Here is a 20,154-nt window from a genome sequence, read left to right as displayed (position 1 = left end):
CTTCTATAACAGCCTCATCTTCAAGTTCTTGCAATACGAACCTTCTGGACGAATCTGAATTATCACATGCCACACAGCCCAAGTTGGCTCAATAGCATGCTGCCATAATTATCATTTGTTAAAGAGTCTAAGGGCTGCTAGGAAGATATTATGTGTGAAATGCATGGTGTTTATGACATCCTTCAAACAAACTTAAGACTCCAAGCATAAATTACTAAGCAAAATCAGAAGCAAAGGATGATGAGATGGTCTTATACAGAGTTGGAGATAACCAAAATAGAAGTTCCTTTAGCAGGTAAGACTTTTGCCAACTTGTAATCTTTTGCTTTTACAACCTGTTGCATGGCATTGTTTAACCAATAGCTACATTAAGTAAAGATAACCTGAAATAAATACAGGAATTCATCCAGTTGTCATGGCTTAGCTGAACTCCCTGTGACTTGGTGACCGCTCTTGCCCTTTGCTTACTTTTAATCCAGAATCCATCTGCCTTTCTTTAGTTGCTTCTGCTAAGACTTTTATGTAGTGATTCTGTTGTGAAGAACTTTTTGGTGCTGTCACATTAATGTTTGGACTTTTGGATCAAGTGGACCTTTCTACCAAATTTTTTCAGGTTACTGTTCCTGTGTGTTTGCTATGGTCATGTTGCATTAGAAAGTCTGTGTGTGTGTGTGCCAGTGCTAAATCCATGGCTCCAGACTGTCTTTACATGATAATAGTCTCATGTTGGAGTCCACACCACAGTATCATGATGTCCATGTGACCTGAAGTGTGTTAGGATCTTCTTACAGACAGGTATGCCGTGATGTGCTCTGTCCAGGTCTTTTCTCCCTTATGAATCACAACAGTTTAAAATGGTGCTGAGGAAAACTGTTGAGCTATATGTATTTTTAAAAGGAGAAGCAGTGCTGAACCAATGTATAGCATTCAGTGGAAAGGAGACCAGTATGATCTGTAACACTGCATGTACTGCGGAGCTGAGCAACTTCTTTAGAACTATAAAGGGATTTGAGCATGTGTTTATTTATTAATTATAATTTTTTACTTATATGTGTGCTCTTTGCAGCAAACCCTGTATTGCAGACCTGATGCCCTGCTTGCTCGTGTTGTACAAAATAACATGGATAAAACATCACTCAGCACATCTAAATGCATGCCTGTATATGTAATCATTGTGCATATAGTCACACATTTGATTTTCTCTTATTTTTGGAATGATACAGTCTATTGGCATGACTGTGTGCTTTTTACATTAATTTAAACAGGTAAAATCAGATAATGTATATTCTATTGCACATGCTATGATATCCTTTTATTTTACCATTTTCCTATAGACAAAGATAATGAAAACTGATATTTTGAAATGAAGAATTTAATTATCCAAAAATACCCTTAATGCTGACATGCAGAACTGGTCTAGCAGAAAAAGCATATCTGATCCAAGTCATCATCAATTGCTCTATAATTACAATGACAGTACAAAAATGAAGCAACCTTACCTTATCTCAGGAGAGTCTTTTTGCTCTATCCCAGGCAGTTTCCTCTCCTTATTCAACTGAAAAGGGAAAATCCACTTAAATAAAGGAAAATAAATACTAGAAGAGTTAGGGATTTAAGGAGTTCTCATCTGAACTGCTGATCCACTTGTTTTTAGCAAATTGCAAAAAACCTCAACCCAGCAGTAGCTCAGAGGGACTTTCCTCTCCTCATGTGTTCTGTGGGCTGAGAATCTGCAAGAATAAACCTGAGACGGTGCTGCAAGAGAGAGACAGCGGGGGGGACCTTGGCACGGAGTTGGACCAAACTCTAAATATAGCCCAACCCACTTTCTGTGCAATTCTCTTCATACTCTGAAGGCAGATGACCTTGTTGGAAAACTGACCTCCGAGTATGTCCCTTTTCTTAGTAGAGAGGATCTGAGGGAACAGGACTGCAGCTTAGAAGGACAGAAAAGCAATCGACCATCTGCATGCAGCAAATGAATGTAGGTATGAGCTCTTATTTTCATGGTAGTTAGAACTGATTGACTCATAATGTGCTTTATTTCTTCATTTAGGCAACTGAGCTGCATGTCAGTTCACAAAAGGCCTGTACAGATGATAGATTGCATTGTAATTTGTTAGTTTTAAATAGAGAGCACTGACATAGATGACAAGCCTGATACCTTTCTTCCTCTCAAAACCCTTAATGTATCAGTGTACAGTATTTCCCTAAAAGCTTCTAACTGTAACAATTATCCTTCCTTTCACTTGCTCTTATAATAAGCAAGACTTTCTGTAAAAGTGAGTTAAATCCACAAATGCATATTCTAGCACTGCATAAATGTGAGATGCTAGGATAGCGTGAAAGGGCATCTGCAGTATCAGAGACCAAACTGCACAGCAATGTGTAGTATATGCAGAGGAGGAAGCAAAAGAATAAGAGGCACAGAAGCATAACCCTTGTGCCTTAGATGGGGAACTGGTTTTCAACAGATGTTTTATAATCCAGGGAATTTACCACTCTAACTCTATGTAGCAACATGTCAGGGTATTTTGTTCTTAACCTGAAGGAGAGTTTAACTTGATATGAGTTAACCCGATACTCTGTCAAACGGGGACCTGATACTGCTATGTCATATGAAGGCTTCTAAATAAAAAAAGCTGCAGAAATTGGAGCAGCTCAAAATGTCAACTCTCATGTTCTATGTAAAGATGGGTAAGAGAGTTGGGATGAAAGATTATTTGCAGTATTGTTCTTCAGTGGGATATATTTTTTGGTGGTAACATATATCTGAGTGCATGCTACATTGTATGCATGCATACAATTTTCAGTATTCTGAGAAAACCTGACTGAGAGAACATCAGGACTGTGATAACTGCATACTGTAGATGCAAAATGTCTGCAAAATATCCATGAGCCAAAAAGGCGGGAATGGTACCAGTAGTCAGTAAAGTAGCAATGTGTATCAGTGAACAATAATTTGTGCTGTTAAGTTTTTGTGAAGTGTGCTATGTATCTTTTTTAATTGCAGCCTACTATTTTTGGCATGTTCCACTGTGTAATTTTATCGTGATCTATAGATTTGAAGTCCACAGGATCAGCCAGCTCTCTGTGTTACCCTCACAGCAAGAACTACAGCTGTGAGCCACAGCTGCTTCCCAGTATAGAGAATAGTAAAAAATATGAATCCTTGGCAGTATTACGGGAGACATCACATCTGGGCTACATTCCTGGCTAAAACTTGCTCATATCAGACCTAGGCTACAGCCCACCCATTAAGTGATTTTATGGATTTATCCAAGTTCCTCTTTCCTCCCAGTTTACCTCTTTCTTCCCCATTAACAAGAATAAATGTTCTTAGAAGTGAAAATTATAACAAATGAAGGATGCTAGTGTTTGATTTTGAAGGGAGAACTTGAAAAATTAATGAGTCCACCTCCAGATAGATGTATATTGAGTAATATATTGGCACTGGATAAGTAGTGAAATTCTAAATTTATGGGTCACCAACATTATTACATACTGATAGCACTGTGCTGTCTGTGCTCCAGGGTGGTGCTCTCATGAGATCCAGACCAACCCTACCAACTCCAGCTGCACAGTGCCACTGCTGCTTCTGCCCTCCCTCTAAGGCTGGGATATTGAAATCACCACAGATCCCTTCGTTCAGACCATGAAAGAGATGAGGATTAGGGAGGAAATATATACTTCTTCCCAGCATGAGTGGTATACTTTTCACTCTCTTTTTCACCAGCTTTTCACCCTGTGCAGCAAACAGCTGGAGCAGCTTCCATACATGATAGATCTGTAGTTCTTAGAAAAAGAAGGAATCGCAGTGCTTGCTGGGTCCTAAAGCACAGGAATAGTCATACTTTGTCAGGAACTGTGACATGTGTGGAAAAGGGGTGATTTCTTGCTCATACAAGTAATACGCTGGTTGGCTTTGGGCAGGGAGTGTTAATCTTTGGAGAGGCTTGTCTAGAACGATGCTGTTTGTGTGTATAGGGCTGTAAATGGTGCTTGACCAATGCCAGTGATGCAAACATCCTGAAAGAAGGGGGAAAGACTCCTAGAGTGGTTGTATGTGTTGTTAAGATGGATGAAAAAGTGTTTTGTTTGACAGCTGTATACACTCAAGGTGTTTTTTAGGGTGACTTTTGCATAATTTTCCTGTCCTCACCACGAAAAAGGAAATGTAGTAAAGAGTCAGGCCCTAGTTTGTGCCTAGCTTTTCCTGGGCTCTTAACTTGTGTTTTCTGTATGATGGTGGATGGTCTTTCTGCTTCTTCATAGTCAGTTTTTCTCTTTACCTGCCCAACTTTCTTTGATAGCATTTTCTCTGGAGTAATTTGGGTCTGGCTTTTGCAGAGCCCAGTCTGTTTGCTCCCTCAGATGGCTCTGTTGGGGTTGAGACTTTTTCAAGCCACACTTGTGGGATTCTCCCTCAATACAATCATGTATTCTGTAACTTGTATTTGTCAACTGGTTTTTCTCTTGATTAACCCCAAATTCCTAGACACTTGTAGTTGTTTAAAGATCCCACAGAGCATTTACAAGGTGAGATTGTGAACCATAATGTCTCTGCCAGTTTCCAATATGCTCAGCCATATCCTGGCTTGCCCTATTCCTCTGTTTTTCAGAGTTGGGTAGTGCTCTGTTACGAGCATAAACTGTTGCACCGTATTGCTGGCATCCTTTTGAGTGGTTTCTGAACTGACTATATGGTATGTAATGCCTGGCATTTATCAAGAAGAGAAGCTGGTTTTGCAAGGTTAACATTTATAATGTTCATCCGGTAGATTTGTAAACACCCAAACCCCCATGCTACTTACAAACAAACTGAACAGTCTTCCACTTCTCCATCTCTTTAGAAATATGCTTTTAAACTTAATTTGGAGATATAAGGAGGTCGTGGGAAGTTTCAGCATAAAGGATAGTTTCTGAGAGAACAAAAGAAAAAGAGTAGACTGAAGCGATTTGTGGATGTCATCTCAGCCTTCACTCATGACAACATTGGCAAAGGGTATTAGAGCAAACAACAGAACTGATTGGCACCCTGTGCTGAAGTATTTTTGTGTCTTTAGTCTCTAGTTGCTCGTTTGGCAAGCCCATAATGAAGAAATTAAATTGGATGCCAAACAGTAAAAGGGCCTGTCATATTCCTAACATGTCAGATCTTTGTGTTTGCCTACTACGGGTTTTAAAACTACAGTGACTAAATGGATGTTGAGTTCTCACTGCTTACCTTGGTGATGCTGGTATTCGTTGTGTGAGGCAGCGACAGGATGTCAAATTCAATCCTTCCCTTGCAGGTGAAAAAGTTATTTTTATTAGAAGTGACCTACTACTTTTACCTCTGATCAGTCATGTTTTGTGATTTTTCTACCATGTTTCTGTCTTACAGGCAAAATGGAAAAGTCAAATTATGAACAGGGCTAGGTTGTTGCTATACCAAAAGCTGGACCTAACCTCGATCATATAAAGTTTATTCTTTTGTGCTTACATGTGCACAACAGAGAATTTCCTCTGATCTTATTTTCTCATATGCTCTTTTATTTTGTCTTTTAGTTCATTCCCAGTCAGCAAGTCATGTCAAAACTTAGTTTAGAAGTACCTATTTTGAATATTAAAAGGAAAATGTAAAAAAAAAAGGGGTAGTTGTTATAAATGTGTTGTGGGAGATCCTTTGCATCGCAGATAGTTAAGTCTGTGAGATAAAAAAATTTTATCATATCCGAGCATAGTAAAAATTAACTTGATATTATTCCATTAAGGCCAGTTCTTTTTGCTTGAGTGGGCAGTGATTTTAATTTAAATTGCCCTTCAGTGTAAGGAAGAAGAACCTAAACTGACTATCCTGTCACCAGATTTATCAGGCAAAAAGAATAGTTTGTAGTAGATGTGCCTTTTGAACTACCCTAGGAAGAAGTTTGCATTTTTAGAAGAATATTGTGTTTGCCTTTGTAGTACAAGCTATTGTAAATACTTAGAAATTATTACAGGGAATTTCTATAGACTATTAACAGGAAATTCTGGCTTGGCACAGGCTTAGGCTGGATGGAGTGTGAAGAAGCTTGTACCATCTGAATGTTACCTAATGGGACAAAGTTGAAGCACTTTTGATTCTTTGATAGAACTGTATCTGTTTCTGCTCAGTTGCTTATTGTGTGTCCTTCAAATGTGCCTCACAAGTGCACTTTAAAATACCTTTTTTCACATACCTTGGCACGTAAAGTCTGCAGTTCAAGGCATCCACAGATATGAAAACTTACTCTTGTGCTGGAATGGGTCTGTTTTGCAGAAGGAGTCCTTTGTTCTTAGCAGTAGAAAGGCAAAACAGTGCCCAGGCTGTAGGGGACTGTGGATGATTTGGGATGATGGAGAGTGGCACCACTTGTAATTACCGTGGAGATTATCTCAGCCCAGACAGAGAGACAACTCTGTTCTCTGTTGCAGTAGGCTGATAAAGTTGAAAAAGGAAAGGGAACTAACTGGTAATAACCTGCAACAGAGCTTTATGCCCAGCTTCTTGCTTCCTAGTAGCAGTAACAGATACCAGTTCATTCACAGCATTCCCTCTTTAGTTCCAAATGGTCAAAATACCCACATATTTTCAGACGCTATGAATGAAGGCACTTAATTTGGTTCATTACACTGGTTTGCAAGCTAAAATGCAAAACTTGCATCAAAGATTTGCATTGAGCTGTAATATTATATCTTTTGATGCAACTAAATATTAATTTTTCATTTCTTGTATGTGTTCTTATACTGATTCCTAAGACTAAATCATGTTTTGCTATACTGTTTTAAATGATTTAGCTAATCCTTGTTCAAGGAGGTAAGATGTTTTGGTTGGTCTTTTCTTTTCTGTAATATGTCATCTGGATGTCTCAGTTATGCCACTGCACGTGATGCATGCCTGTGATGGGGAGAATTATTTATTTTTCTGGGGATGCCAGGGGACCCTTTCTAATTTAGTCAGAGCAATTTGAAAAATGAAAAGGGTACTGACACTGTTGTAGCTATTTTTGATGCAATGGTTATGTGATGATCTTCCCCAAGGACAGACACTTTTGTGTCTGACATATTTATCTCATTTACTAGCAATTTGTAAAATACTGTCATGGTATATAGCCAGCAAGTGGTCTGAAGAACCATATTAATAATAAAATTTGCATTCTTAGCCATTCCATGTGGCTGGTCTGGAAATCCCAGAAGAGCTTCATAACTATTGCTTGGCCGGTTGGCTTTGCACCATGGGCTCCAGGGTATCCAAGCTATTATTTGGCTTCTCAACAGGAAAATTCAAAGCTGTCCATTGCCTATGGGGAGGGAACTTGGAAAGGATTGTCCTGGTAGACATGAAAGAGATCCTCCTTTTGGGGTTAGCTGTGCTGGTGGCACACAGCTGAGTAATTTGGGATTTGTCCAGGAGGCAGTTTGAGCTGCTGCTTACCTATTTCTGCTGTGAACCACCCACTTCCATACCTCCTTCTCCCACTGCCGTGCAGAACCTTTCCCTTTTGTCAGGGAAGTGGTTGAGTTTGGAGTACTTTAAAACTATTTAAAATTTTAATCCTTTCTTCTTAGTTAACCAGCCCACCAGCTAGGCCTGTTTCATTTAAAAGACCTCATCTGTTGTTTGGTCCTGGTGGCAGGACATGCCTGAGCTTCGGGTTATCCTGCCTTGAGGAGTGATACCGTAGGGATATGTTAAAATACTGCCATCACCACCTTTAGCTTAGTTACTGTGATCAGCACAACTCTGCTGGCAATAGGAGGTCTCTCAGCTGAGCAAGGATGAACAGGGACTTGGGAGCCAATTTTGCTGACAGCTGTTACCTTTTACAGAACATTAATTGTCCTTGCACGGCGTGTACCTGGTGGGACGTGCAGGAGAGATGCCATGAGAAAAATTCTAAGTAGCGCATTGACGTTAAAATTGTTTAATCTGATTCACTGAAGATTTAGGCCAGTTTTTAATAGCAAAACTATGAGAATAATAAAAAAAGTCTCAGACTTCAATTTTTTTATTTTCTCTGATCTCATCTCTGCCCCTCTCCTCCCTCCTCCCAAAGAAAAATGGCAATTAAGAAAAGACTCAACACATTTGGCCTTTTAATCAGCGTCAAATATATTTAAAGTGGAATTTAAAGTGGAGAACCCTGAGAAGTATTTTTCCCACACGTTGCTGAACACAGATCAGTCTGTTTAGTCAACCAATAAATAAAAATACTGCCTGCAAAGCAGCCTGAAATTAAGACATCAGAGCACACCCAAATTGAGTGAACTATGTCTGCTTACAGAGTAACAACAAGCACGTACTTTTCTGAAAGTATATATTTGAACTGGAAAGAATATCTGAAACTGGAAAGAGAGCATAAGAAATACAAAACCTGTTTCCACAGTACTACGGGGCTTTTTGTTAAAAATCAGAAAACACAGGCTTTATTTAAAATGTGGTTTCAGATATGAGGCAAATTTGGAACAGTCAGAGGAGGATGGAAATTGGGAGGGGGGAAAGCGGGGGCAGATCAATAATAAATTTTGTACAAACTCTTGTTTTCATGTAATTCTAGTCTAGTACTGATAATGTAGCCCTGATGGGAGCATAAGAGAGAAAGCAGGAATTTCTGTTCAGATCCAGAGATTCTTCTGACCCAGAGTGTGTCTCTGATTGTGGGCAATGCCAGATACATCAAATAAAAATTGAGGGATTCTCACTCATGGGCATGTAAAGCAAGTTCACTCCAAATTTTGTCAGAGATTAATTTAATGGTAAGAAATGAACTTGTCCTGTGTCACTGGGGGCCTTCTGGATACCGAGCAGGCGCCTGATCTTGCTTCGCTTCCAGATTAAAAAAAAAAAACCAAACAAACACCCACTTAGTGGAAACCATTCCTTCATTTATCTTTGGGTATGTATGCAAACTAATGTTTTTCTGTTCCAAGGTTTCTTTTTAATTATATGTTCGTTGTTCCTACATTATAAGCAGTTCTAAGGACCTCACCTCCCCTTCTCTCTCAAAAAACTCCATTTGTTCCCTTCATATTCTCTTCCTGTAATGAGCTTCCCATCCCTGCCATAATTTCTGTGAGCTGCCTTTACCTGTATTTCAGTCATAGGCTACTTGAACCACAAGTTGCATTTTTCTAAGAATTTAAAGACTGTTTTCAGGTGAAACTTTTTATTTATTTTGGGACCTTTGGAGGTGTTCTGCCTAGAAGAGCTTCATTTTTCAGTCACCCTTAGTTCTTACAGAAATTAATTTATGTTGTAGTCACTATGACTCCTTTGTTAATAACTCCAGAGTAGAAAAGTGGCATGTGAAGGTCAGAAGTCTCAATAATGTCGAATCAGCCTAGCGAATGCAAATTTATATGTACTTGCTATCTTATATGAATAAAATTGGATTCACATCAAAGCACATGCCATTACATCCTATGTCATTAAGGTCTTGTCTGCCTTTAAAAATACTAGTCTAAATAACCAAGCAAATACGTATTCTTTGTGAATATATTAGTTAATAAAGGTGATTAATGGGAATCTGTTTAATTATCTAAATATCTGTGTACTTTTTTATGTGAATGTGTATAAACATACAGATGTGTATGTATTAATATAGGTATGTATATGTGTATAATTAGTATACATATTGATGTACTTAGACATATATGCATATATTAATGCAAAGAAGTTGGAAACCATTGCACTCAATAATTTTAAACAGTGATCAATATCATAAATAAGGAAGTCTTATTCCTCTCTGTGTGTGTTAATTAGAAATGGCTTCTTCCATTTTTGCATGGTTCAAAATAAAATCAAATATAAACACTTAATGACTGGGAAGCCTGTCAGTATGTGCCATGCCACTGATGTAATATCAAAGCAAAACACGTGAAGAGTTGCGGAATTCCCATTTGTTTTTCTGTATCTAGAGCATTATGTCATGGTTCTGATGTCTTTGATGACCTTGTGGTTGCGCAAGGTCCGTCCACCGCAGGAAAGCAAATGCAGAGGATTGATGGACTGAACAACATCAGCCCTTCAAGCAGTGCACTCTGTCAGTGCCTGCCTGCCTGCTCATTTGCACCTCAAGCGAGATGAAAGTCAGTGTTGTACTAATCAATTTGCTTCTGCATTTGTGCCAGTTTATTCTTAAGGAAGGGTTTGTGCTTTCTCCTGTTTTAGCAGAGAGGAGTCTCCTGGGAAGCTCAGCATCTCAAAGCAGAGCAAACAGTGCTGGTCTGTTACAGACATGTTTGTGATCTGTGAGCTTCAGCATTTATTTGCATCAAGTTATGATTTGTTTTGTGAATAACCTCACTGACATCAAGGTAACTATTTGCAGAGAAAGGTGCACTGTTTAATGTGAGTATGGTTGGCAGAGTCTGGCCTGTGGTACTTTGATGCCCTCAACAAAATGCTCCTGTCGTCATGGGAGCTGACACGGTGTCACAAAAAATCACAGCTTGAATCTAGCTTCTCTCTCTTTCCTGGGATGTGGGTGGTTGTTTCTGGAACAGATAAAAAGTTCTCCTGTTGTTTGAAATAAAGATACTCAGATACTGCAGAAAGATGCTCAAATTAGAACTGTTTTCACTGATTTTTTATATTAAGCCTTAGTCTATACCCTCTTCTCTCACTTCTTGCTGAAAGCAGAGGACGTTGCATCATGAAGTACTGTCCAAAACTCAGATGGGCAGTGAACAGGTGGTACATTGTTTGTCAGGCTATTTCAGAGCATGGAAACCATTTGTCCAGTTTTAGATTGCTATTGCTAGCAGTGTGTCTTTTAGTTGTGAGAAAGAGAGGAGGTTATTTAAAACCTCTTAGGCGACTCCTGTTTGCCTTTCAGAGCATGCCAAGTGGGATTTAAGAAGGAATGCTTGCAGATCACAGGCAGCTTCCCCTGAATCTATTTCATGGAATTCTCATTTATTTCCAATGTGAAACATTGGAAAGAGCTTGCACAGCAATTCAATTCAGTGAGACATTCACGGATATACTCTGGAATGGGTATTTGGAGTTCAAGCACAGTGACAAGAGGGATGAAGAGGTGATTCTGATTTCTTTTATGTACTTCATTTATATAATATCTCCACAGCCTGCTTTGATGTAGTGTGTCCAGGACTCCAGAAGCATGGAGTGGTGTGTGTTAAAGCTGGTCACCCCTGCAGTGTCTCTGGAGTCAGGGCAAATAAGGCAGAAGTCAGTGGTGGGCCCTTAAACACAGAAGCTGCCCTACCAAAATATAGCACAATAAATTTGCCAGTGGAAGGGTGATACAGAGGTAAACAAGCTGATGGTAATGCCTAGTGGTAACACTGAGTTACCAAGATACCATTTAAACTTTCTGGAATAAGCTGAATGATGTGATTTTCCCGGCTTCTTCTAATGAAGTATTACATCTGAGATTCCAAAGTGACTGGCGAATATAAGTGGTCAGTGATTTTGGAGAGGAATAGGCCAGGGAAGGAGCTCTTGCTGTGTGTAGGAGCACTTGGACATTCTCAGGAGAACAGAAAGATATTTAACCTCACAAACCTTCAGCTTTCTCTCTTCCCCAGTTCACCTACTGCCACGTGTTGGCTGTACAGGGCTAGGCATATATATCCACATGGGCTCAGGCACTTGTGTGGCCACAGTCCGTTTATTCAGCTGCCAGTTTGATGGCTGTGCCTGCAAAGAGGATGAGGCAAATAGGCAACTGAGCTGCAGTCTTCCCGTGGTACACATTTCTGCATTTGCTCTAGATCTGGAAAGTGAGGACTTTTTTCTTGGTGAATTCTTGTTTAAGATTTCAGAATATGTCTTCATCCTATGTTGAGATGCAAACAAATGCTGTCATTTCTTCCATAGCATTTGGTCTTAATTAAGTTCATTAACATGTTTATCTAACCCCTTCACTTAGGAGTCTCTTAGTTGTATTGAACAGAAAAAAAATTCTCAGTTGCTGTTCTGTTTCTAAAGCTCTTGTGGTTTGCCAATAAGATTTTGCAAGTAAGATTTGCAAAGTAAGGTTTGCAAGATTTCACAACAAACAGCATCCAACCTGCTAAAACATTCAATGATTTTCTTTACTTGTTATCTTTCAACTTTGCAACAGAATCATAGAATCATAGAATGTTAAGGGTTGGAAGGGACCTTAAAGATCATCTAGTCTAAATGCCCCCTAGTCTACAGCACCTCCCACTAGAACAGGTTGCATGAGGCTTTTTCCGACTTGAACACTGCCAGGGTTGAGGCATCCACAATGAGCAATCTGTTCCAGTGTCTCACCACCCTCACAGTAAAGAATTTCTTCCTAATATCTAGCCCAAATTTGCCCTCTTTCAGTTTGTACCCATCTTGAAGCTGTAACTTTACGACTTTGGAATACAGGAGGTTGCAATAATGACTAAGTACCTGTTGGGCAGAAATATTCCAGATACAGAAGTCGAATTAATTCAGTTTGATGGACAATAATGCTTCTGGCAATGATCAAGGAAGTAATTCAGTCCCCAGCAGAAATGTCTGTGTTTCAATACATCTCAAGCACTAGTATAACAGTATTAGAAGTAGCTGTTGCTGTACATATATTTTTTCCCCAGAGTCTTTCTGTAGATAAAAGAGATGAAGCAGAGAATGAGTAAAGACTTCTGATTTTAAATATCTTTCTTTCAAAACATAAGCCTGTTTTAGTCTTGTGAATGTACTGCTTAAACTTTGGGAATGGTGCCTTTGTCTAATTATTAGTGAAGTAAGAGACACACAAAGTGTACTAGCAGGAAACGTGTGCACATTTTTTTATACAGTAGGACATTATAGTAATCTTGTGATTTTTCCTCTTTAATTGGTGTCAGTAAGACATTTGGCAACTTAGGGTGGGGGTTTTGTGCGTTTTTGTATGTGCTTGGTTGGATTTTTATTTTTTTTCCTTCACCTGCAAGACTTGTTTTGGTAGGAAAAGGTGACTTATTTTAAAAGTGTCATCAAACTTAGCAAGTGAAATGTATTTTTACAGTGATCCCGTGGATCATATTGCCATTAGTCTTCAACACCAGTGTTAATGCTTGTTTTGGGGTTTAAAAAGATAGGTCTGTAATTATATGTGGTGAATGCAGCACTACAGATCCAAGACTATGTTTTACTTGATCTGAAATAGTGAGGAGAGATGTCATGTGAGTTAAGATGTAGTATATCAGAAACATTTTTTCATTGTTCACTGCTTGGCTTAATTCAGCGGAGATTTTGGAAAGGTCAGGTATTTCCACCTGTGATCCTGCAGCTGGCACCCACTGGGCAGCATTCCAGAAAGAAAAGAAATATATTGCCTGCCAGATGTAATACTGTGAAGACGAGGAGAAGCTTGGGCCTTATCTTAGAATAAATTTCAAATACTAGTGTTCTGGAAAGGATAAAAGAATCACTACAGCTGTGCTTATTGCCAGTTTTGAGATTGTATTATTGTGACAACCTTTCAGATGAGGATTTTTTCCGTTTTTTTGAATGCAAAAATATATGGGTTTGAAAAGCAGTAAAAAACCCTCTTCTTTTTTTCTTCATTAGATCCTTCAGATGATGAAGCTGTTGAGAAAGCAAGTGATAACAAGACAGCAACACATCAAGATTCAGATTCCAAACCTGCTGTGAAAAAGAAAAGAAAGCAGGTTTGTAAATTTAGTGATTGTTTAGAGCACAAAGATAATAATGCATAGAGAAACAGAACCCTCTTGTTGTTCAGTAAAGGGACAGTTCTCTTCACTCTTTATCTGACCTGTTCATGTAATAAGATTTTTTTAAATTATTTTGCCTTGTTTATATGCGATCACATTCAAGTACATTTCAATAATAACTTCACGCTTGTTTTGTGTGAGTTGAGGTTGCCAGGCAACAAAGTGTCTGTCTAGTGATAAAAGCCTGGATAGTGCTACCAAGTGTCCTACCCTATAATTTTTTCCTTTTCCCTGCACACACAAAGTCTAGAAAGCTATATTTATATACTGTACAACTTCTCTGCCCAAGCATGTCCCCTGTGCAAGATTCAAGTGAAGAAGAATTCGGGTCCTACACGGATTGATGTTTTCTTACCCTTGCACTGCTAAAAGCTTCATTTAATCACAGTAGGAACTATGTTGTTCAGCATTACATGGAGTATGCCGAAGGAGAGGCAGCATCGAGAAAAAAAATCATCTAGAGGTCAGATGACTTTAAGAAGTTTCTTGTTTGAAGGTAAATCTGTTCTGCCTTCCTGACACCATATGGGAGAATCAACTGAGTGGCTGTCAGAGAGCTAAAATTGCATTGGAAGCTATCTCTCCTTGAGGTTATAGATATTAATTTTGACCTCTAGGTCAGTAGTAAATTCACTACGTAATGCCTAGGCAATTGCCCAAGTGAAAACCATTTGCAGGGGTGTTCTTTTTTTGTAACAGAGAAGTGTAAACAACATGGTAGCAATTACAATGCTTTTGGGTGTCTTTCCAAGGAGACCAAAGGTGAAGTGATCCAAATATCTGAACTAGTTCAACATTTTGATTAGGGAAGAGAACCAAGCAATACAGGAGAAAGCTGTATTGACTTTGTACATGCTCTACCAGGGGATCAAATGCTGAGGACTTCAGCTTGGTGACAATTCTTATGGAACCAGTTTCATCAACATTATTTTCACTTAAGCATTTAGAAGTAAGTTAAGACACTTTGTTTGAGGAAGTTGCTTGACTCTTTTTATAAGAACATTAGAAAGGAGTAGCCAACACAAGGTACTTGCCAAGGTGTCCTGAGACTGCTCAGCTGTAGCAGAACACCTGCCACAGCTCTTTCTGTCATATAAAGAATATCAGTCTGCATTTTGGAATCAGGTAATTTGATGTTTAGACACGGAACTACAAGAGGGAAATGCTTTATGGCAACTCAAAGTCATGGATGTGTTACTGTTCTTTAGAGCAAATCACTTGCAAAATCAGAGGTATTTTTGAAAAGCTAGTAGTTTTGTAGTTCTGGTGCGTATAACAAAACCCATTTTACTCATCCATGCCTTATTCACAGGCTGGAAACTGTTCTACAGTGGACTTGGAACCTTAAAGCCAGTCACGAGACAACCAAATAGGATTATGAACATTTATGTTCCTAGTCTGCAGGCTGTCCTCAGGCTTACAATGAAATGAATAATTTGTCTCCACTCTGAATGACACATTGATGTGTTTACTTTGTTTCAAGCTCCAAAAGTCAGAGTATAGGTCCGACTTAGAATGTAAACTTTCACACGCGTGCAAGAATGTTTTCACTCTACATTTGAATTTCCAGTACCTCTGGCAACATGTAAAGAAAAAAATATGTTAGAAACATAATACAGGAAATATTTTATGTTCTGTCTGGGATTAACAAACAAGGAATTTATGACATTTTAGTTCATAAATCAGTGGTCTCGGCACAAATTTCCTGTTTTCTGCATTTTAAGAATTTCCATGTAAAAATAGCATAAAAACACAGAGCACAAGGGAGCCATGTCAAAAAGCAGTTGGTTGTCTGCTCTGTGTCTTGCATAAGAAAAGTATGCAAATGACCTTTTCTTAAGGGTGGCATGCAGAGAACTATTTCGTGAGTAGGTAGGCAGTGAACATTTGGATAAGGGTCAGAAGTTCAGTCTAAATCAGATGCTGAAGTACTTTAAACTGCAGATCATCAAAGATGTGTAAGTTTACTGCCTTTCACAACCATGAAGTTTATGTTTTTCTTATGGCATGATTTTTAATGTCTGAATAAAGAGGAGTTGTTATTATTGCTGGGCTAATAATATACTATGTCTAAATATATATATTCAGTGTAAAGGAGGTAATTTTGAATCTTAACATGCTTCTCTAAGGAAGCAAGGCTTTGACTACAAGCCTGCTTTGTACTTGTATTGTCTACTGTGTGCTTCTGTTGCTGTTGAAAGGAAGGGTTACATACTACCTTCAAAAAAGAAACCATGGTATTTGGTGATACTTTTAAACATCTGAATGAAGGGTTAGCAGTGAGAAGATTTTCTTGTAGAGAAAATTTTTCAGTTCTGTTGCAGGTTTCATTCTTTTCTCATGCAGATACCAGCTGGGAGTGCTTTGCAGAGTTACATACATCAGATCACAATGTGTGTGAAGGGACAAATGGGCCCAGAGTGAATGAGTGACATTTTTCAATATGCTGGAAGAGTGATAGCACTACTAGGATAGGGAACCATCACACTTAGCCGGAGGACAGAGATTCAGGTTGGCTTCTTTTTCTGATTTTTTGGTTGATTGTTAGTATCCCTTGACTAAATCAATCCAAAGACTTGTTCTCTGCATAAAATATGATGTTGAAAATAGAATTTATTATTAAAACACCTGGCAAGTGGTCTTTGAGTATCTATGGACAGCTGGGATGCATAAGGGTAGAGGAAAGGGTAGCTCAATTCAGTCTCAATGTCTGGGAATGCTAATGGTAGGGATAGGAATGAAGAAACATATGATGGTGTTTTAAAAGCACTTGAATCAGAGTCAGGACAGAGATTTTTAAAATAGAAACAAACCAAAAATAAACCAAAAACGCTTATGTTAACCCTGGAACAAGTTTGTTAGTTGAAATGAATTTCTTCTTGCAGTCATTCCCTTGATTTCTGGTGAAGATAACATCTGTTTATTCCTGAGAAGATCACAGTGACAGATCTCTGTTGTTGGGGCAAGATATGGTCCCTATCCCACCTTCTCCTGGGTATTGATCTGGGCTGTGCTACATTCCAGCCCTGGTTGTAGAGTGTTTTGCTGGCTGTAGTCAGTCCCCAGCCAAATCTTCTCTGGTAGTTCTGAAGTTTCATTTCATTCCTCAAGCAGTTGCAGGGTCATTCCTGTACAATACTACAGCCTTTGCAAGTGCAATGAGTCTGGTTGCCTCATGGCACAGAAAGCAGGAGCAAGCAGTAGGACATTCGTTTGTGTTGAGCATGGTGGTTACCTCTTTTTATAGCTAACTTAGGGTAGTTAGGAGAAAAAGGGTACAGTAGACATAATATGAACAATTAGTCTTCAAAACATGCTTCTGATAAGGATATGAGAGTGGGCTTGGAAAGGCACAAATGTGCTGGGTAGGGTCATGCAATACCAGTTGTTGTGAAGTGTCCTCCTGTTAAAGAGGGCCCAGAAAGGCCCAAATACTCTGGCCCTCTTGGCCTGCTTGAAGCAGCCCTTTAACAAGGGAACAAATGAACATCTTCTCTGGCTTTCAGCTAGGCTCCCTATGCTGCTGATACTTTTCTTTCAGGCTTTCCCCTGGGAATAGCACTGGATTTGCTGTTCCTAAGCTTTTTAATGCTCTGTGTGATGAGTCTTCTCTACATTTTCTCACAAGAGCAGATTTTTCCAGCCAAATGCATCCTAATATCAGGGAGCTTTTTCCTGCCTCTCAGCCCATTTTCCCATTACTCTTCATCAAGTCACTTATTAAGCTTTAAAGCCCCTCTGTGTAGATTAATTTGCATTTCCATGAAGTGAAAGTCCCCAAGAAGGCAAAAGAGAATTGCTGTGCTCAAAACAAGGAAAGCCTGTGCTTTGCTTCCTCTGTTTTGGACAATTTTAGGTGGATGAGGCCAAATCCTATCCCTGGATCATGTGAACAGTGACTCTGGTACAAATGGACCAATTCAACCTGTTTACTCAGGCACAAAAGAGGGTTAGTGATAGCAGCATGTGTTGAACTATTCTGAAATGCAGCATGTATTTTTCTTGTGTGCATCTGACCCTGCCTGCTATGAGGAGACAAAGCAAGACTGGGGTAGGACAAATTTGAAACACGTTTTCCTAAATTTTACATTACAAGTGTAAAAGGAAATCCAGAGCATGATTGTTTCCAATTAATCTTGCCCAGTTCCATGCTGTCTTTTACCATCTGGATGCTCACCTTAGACCCAGCTATTTTAGAACACTACTGGCAAAGTTTAGAAAAACTATCACACACAATAATAGAGCTTAAAAATATAAAGTTTGTGATAGGTTTTGTTCATGTTTTCTTCATGCTGTTTTTTTCCAAAGTATCAAAAACCCGCTTTTTACCACTTTATGGAATTACAACTATTCCTTGAATATTTCAACTTTCTGTTCTCTTACTCCCCTCTTGGTTACAACAGTGATCTCAATTCCAAAATTACTTCCTATACATGTAACTGTAAGAATTTGATCCCTTCTACAGGTGGAGAAGTTTGGTTTTCTTTGTTTTCCCCTAAGCCAACATTAGGGTTTCTGTATCCCCTCTTACCTCCCTTTGGTGACTTTTTTTTCTTACTTTTTTTTTTTTAATGTGCTTTGCAGCCTACAGAGTGTTTTCTAAGTCAGCCTGAAGAAAAGCAAGAGACCACTGTAAAGGCAAAGAGGAGAAAGAAGGTATGAATGTCCTAGAGTGTGTTTGGGGACTGGACAGTGGGTGTATGTACTACAAGATTCATAATTGAGACAACCCCATAATGATGAGAAGTAATATGGTCATAATGTTGCATCTTCTTTTAGAGGAGAATAGAAATTCCTAATTTTTAGACCTCACTCAAAATACCTATTCCCAACCTAAACCTTGGCATTGTGTCTACACTCCACTCAAGGGTTGTACATGCCTGCACCCCACTTGCAAGGGTTGGCACACCGGGAAAGTGTGACTGTGTCAAAGGAAGGTGAAATTTCAGTTGCTGTAGAATCTGACCCCATTCCAGCTGCTGTTATGTCCTTTGAGCCAAAAGCTGCCCTTGTTCATTCTTCTCCTCATAACATAAGTATATAAATAGATACTCTGTATTGTCCCTCTGGCCGTGCTCCATCCTCACCCACGACATCCAGCACACTCTGCAGCCTAAATGGTGATTATATGGCACCAGGCAAGTTAATTGTCTTTTAGAACAGACTGTAAATAGTTGGCTCCCTCACAAGGCTGAGAGGTGGCCTTTTTGTGTTATGTCAGACCTCTAAATCATCTAGAGAATGGGAAGAGGGAAGAGTGGGATTTTGTTTTAAATGCGGCTCTGGCAGAAGTGACCGTGGTACTTACTGCACTGCTGCTGGAGCAAGGGCATCCCATGGCAGAAGCTGGTGAACTGACTGAACAAAAAGACCCCATTCTCAGAAAAACAACAGGCACTTAGTTACACCTTTGGTTTCAGTGGGGCCAGGCCACTAAGTTGACATAGACAGCCAGTCAAAACATCCCACTAGGAAACATTTATTAGGTTGATCTATGGGTTCCAAACAAAATACTCTCTCCAAAAATAAGGAAGATGCTTTTAAGCATCTGGAATGAATTGGAAGAAAAATAATAGAACTATCTGCATAAGGAACATTTCCCCACAGTTCTTCTTGAAGAAAGAGAGTTTGCTCAGGTGTCCTTGCTCTTGCTCTTACAGAATTTCTCATTAGCATCAGACTTCTCACCTCCAGAGGGTTGTAAGTTAACTGAAGGAGCCAAGTGGCCCAATGAATGATGTTATGGTCCTGTGGAACAGCATCTTACACTGAATTACCAAGTAAAATGAGCCTGATAGTTCTATCTTACTGCCTGCAAGAGGTTCACAAATGTGGGTCGCTTAAGAGGCAGGTTGTGGGACAGGGGATGGAGAAAAGCCTTTGTGGTTGATAGGAGGAACAGCAAAGAGGTTTGGCTGTGGGCTCCCGCAGAGGCTGTCTGTGCTGCAGATGGCCTCTGGTCATTCTTTGGGAAGACCGTTGTTGCATGGCAGAAAAATACAACAGTGATAAAGGAAGGTGAATCTTGGGAAGGAATGCTACAGATTCAAGCACTGCAGAAACCTGCTTGAACAGCCAGACATCCTCTGGAAAGTCTTCCAGGGACTGCAGGGGGCTTTGCACCAGGACAAAGGTAGACTGAGAGGAAGGCATAAGCACTTCATCTCCATTTGTCCCACCGTCAAAGGTTCACTTGGGGTCTTGCAAACACACAGGTGGCTTTTGGCAGAGGTGAAAGCAGTGGCCAAAGTGGCAGATGGCTGGAAGAGGCAACTGCTTATTTTGCTTTTGCTGCTTCAGCTGCCCCCATATGGACCTTCCCTGTTCAGCCTTCTGCCCCTTATGCTGTCGTTATGGGAGCATTTGGAGTGTATTGGGAAAGAAGGAGAGACAGAGTGGTAGGGAATGGAAAAGAGGAGTGAGCGGGTGCTGAGATGGAATGAGGGAAAGAGG

At 39.6% G+C, this 20,154-nt stretch overlaps 1 protein-coding gene across 8 annotated transcripts in view; it reads left to right on the top strand.

The window, feature by feature from the left end:
- Window positions 1-20,154, top strand: part of CMSS1 (cms1 ribosomal small subunit homolog) — a 223,668-nt gene that overhangs the window by 189,511 nt on the left and 14,003 nt on the right. For 6 of the 8 annotated variants that reach the window (XM_051781052.1, XM_051781056.1, XM_051781054.1 and 3 more), the window contains 2 exons: window positions 13,535-13,635; window positions 18,286-18,357. In XM_051781052.1, the coding sequence (XP_051637012.1) occupies window positions 13,535-13,635; window positions 18,286-18,357 (173 nt within the window). Of the gene's footprint in view, window positions 1-222; window positions 296-1,805; window positions 1,989-13,534; window positions 13,636-18,285; window positions 18,358-20,154 lie in introns of those variants that run through there. The other 2 variants (XM_051781053.1, XM_051781055.1) reach the window with 2 other exon arrangements.

This window comes from Manacus candei, unplaced genomic scaffold, assembly GCF_025592945.1.
Source record: "Manacus candei isolate 608988 ecotype Guabito, Panama unplaced genomic scaffold, ASM2559294v1 h1tg000014l, whole genome shotgun sequence".
NCBI classification, from domain to species: domain Eukaryota; kingdom Metazoa; phylum Chordata; class Aves; order Passeriformes; family Pipridae; genus Manacus; species Manacus candei.
Note: the sequence above shows the minus strand (reverse complement) of the source record. Positions and strands in the feature narration are given on the sequence as shown.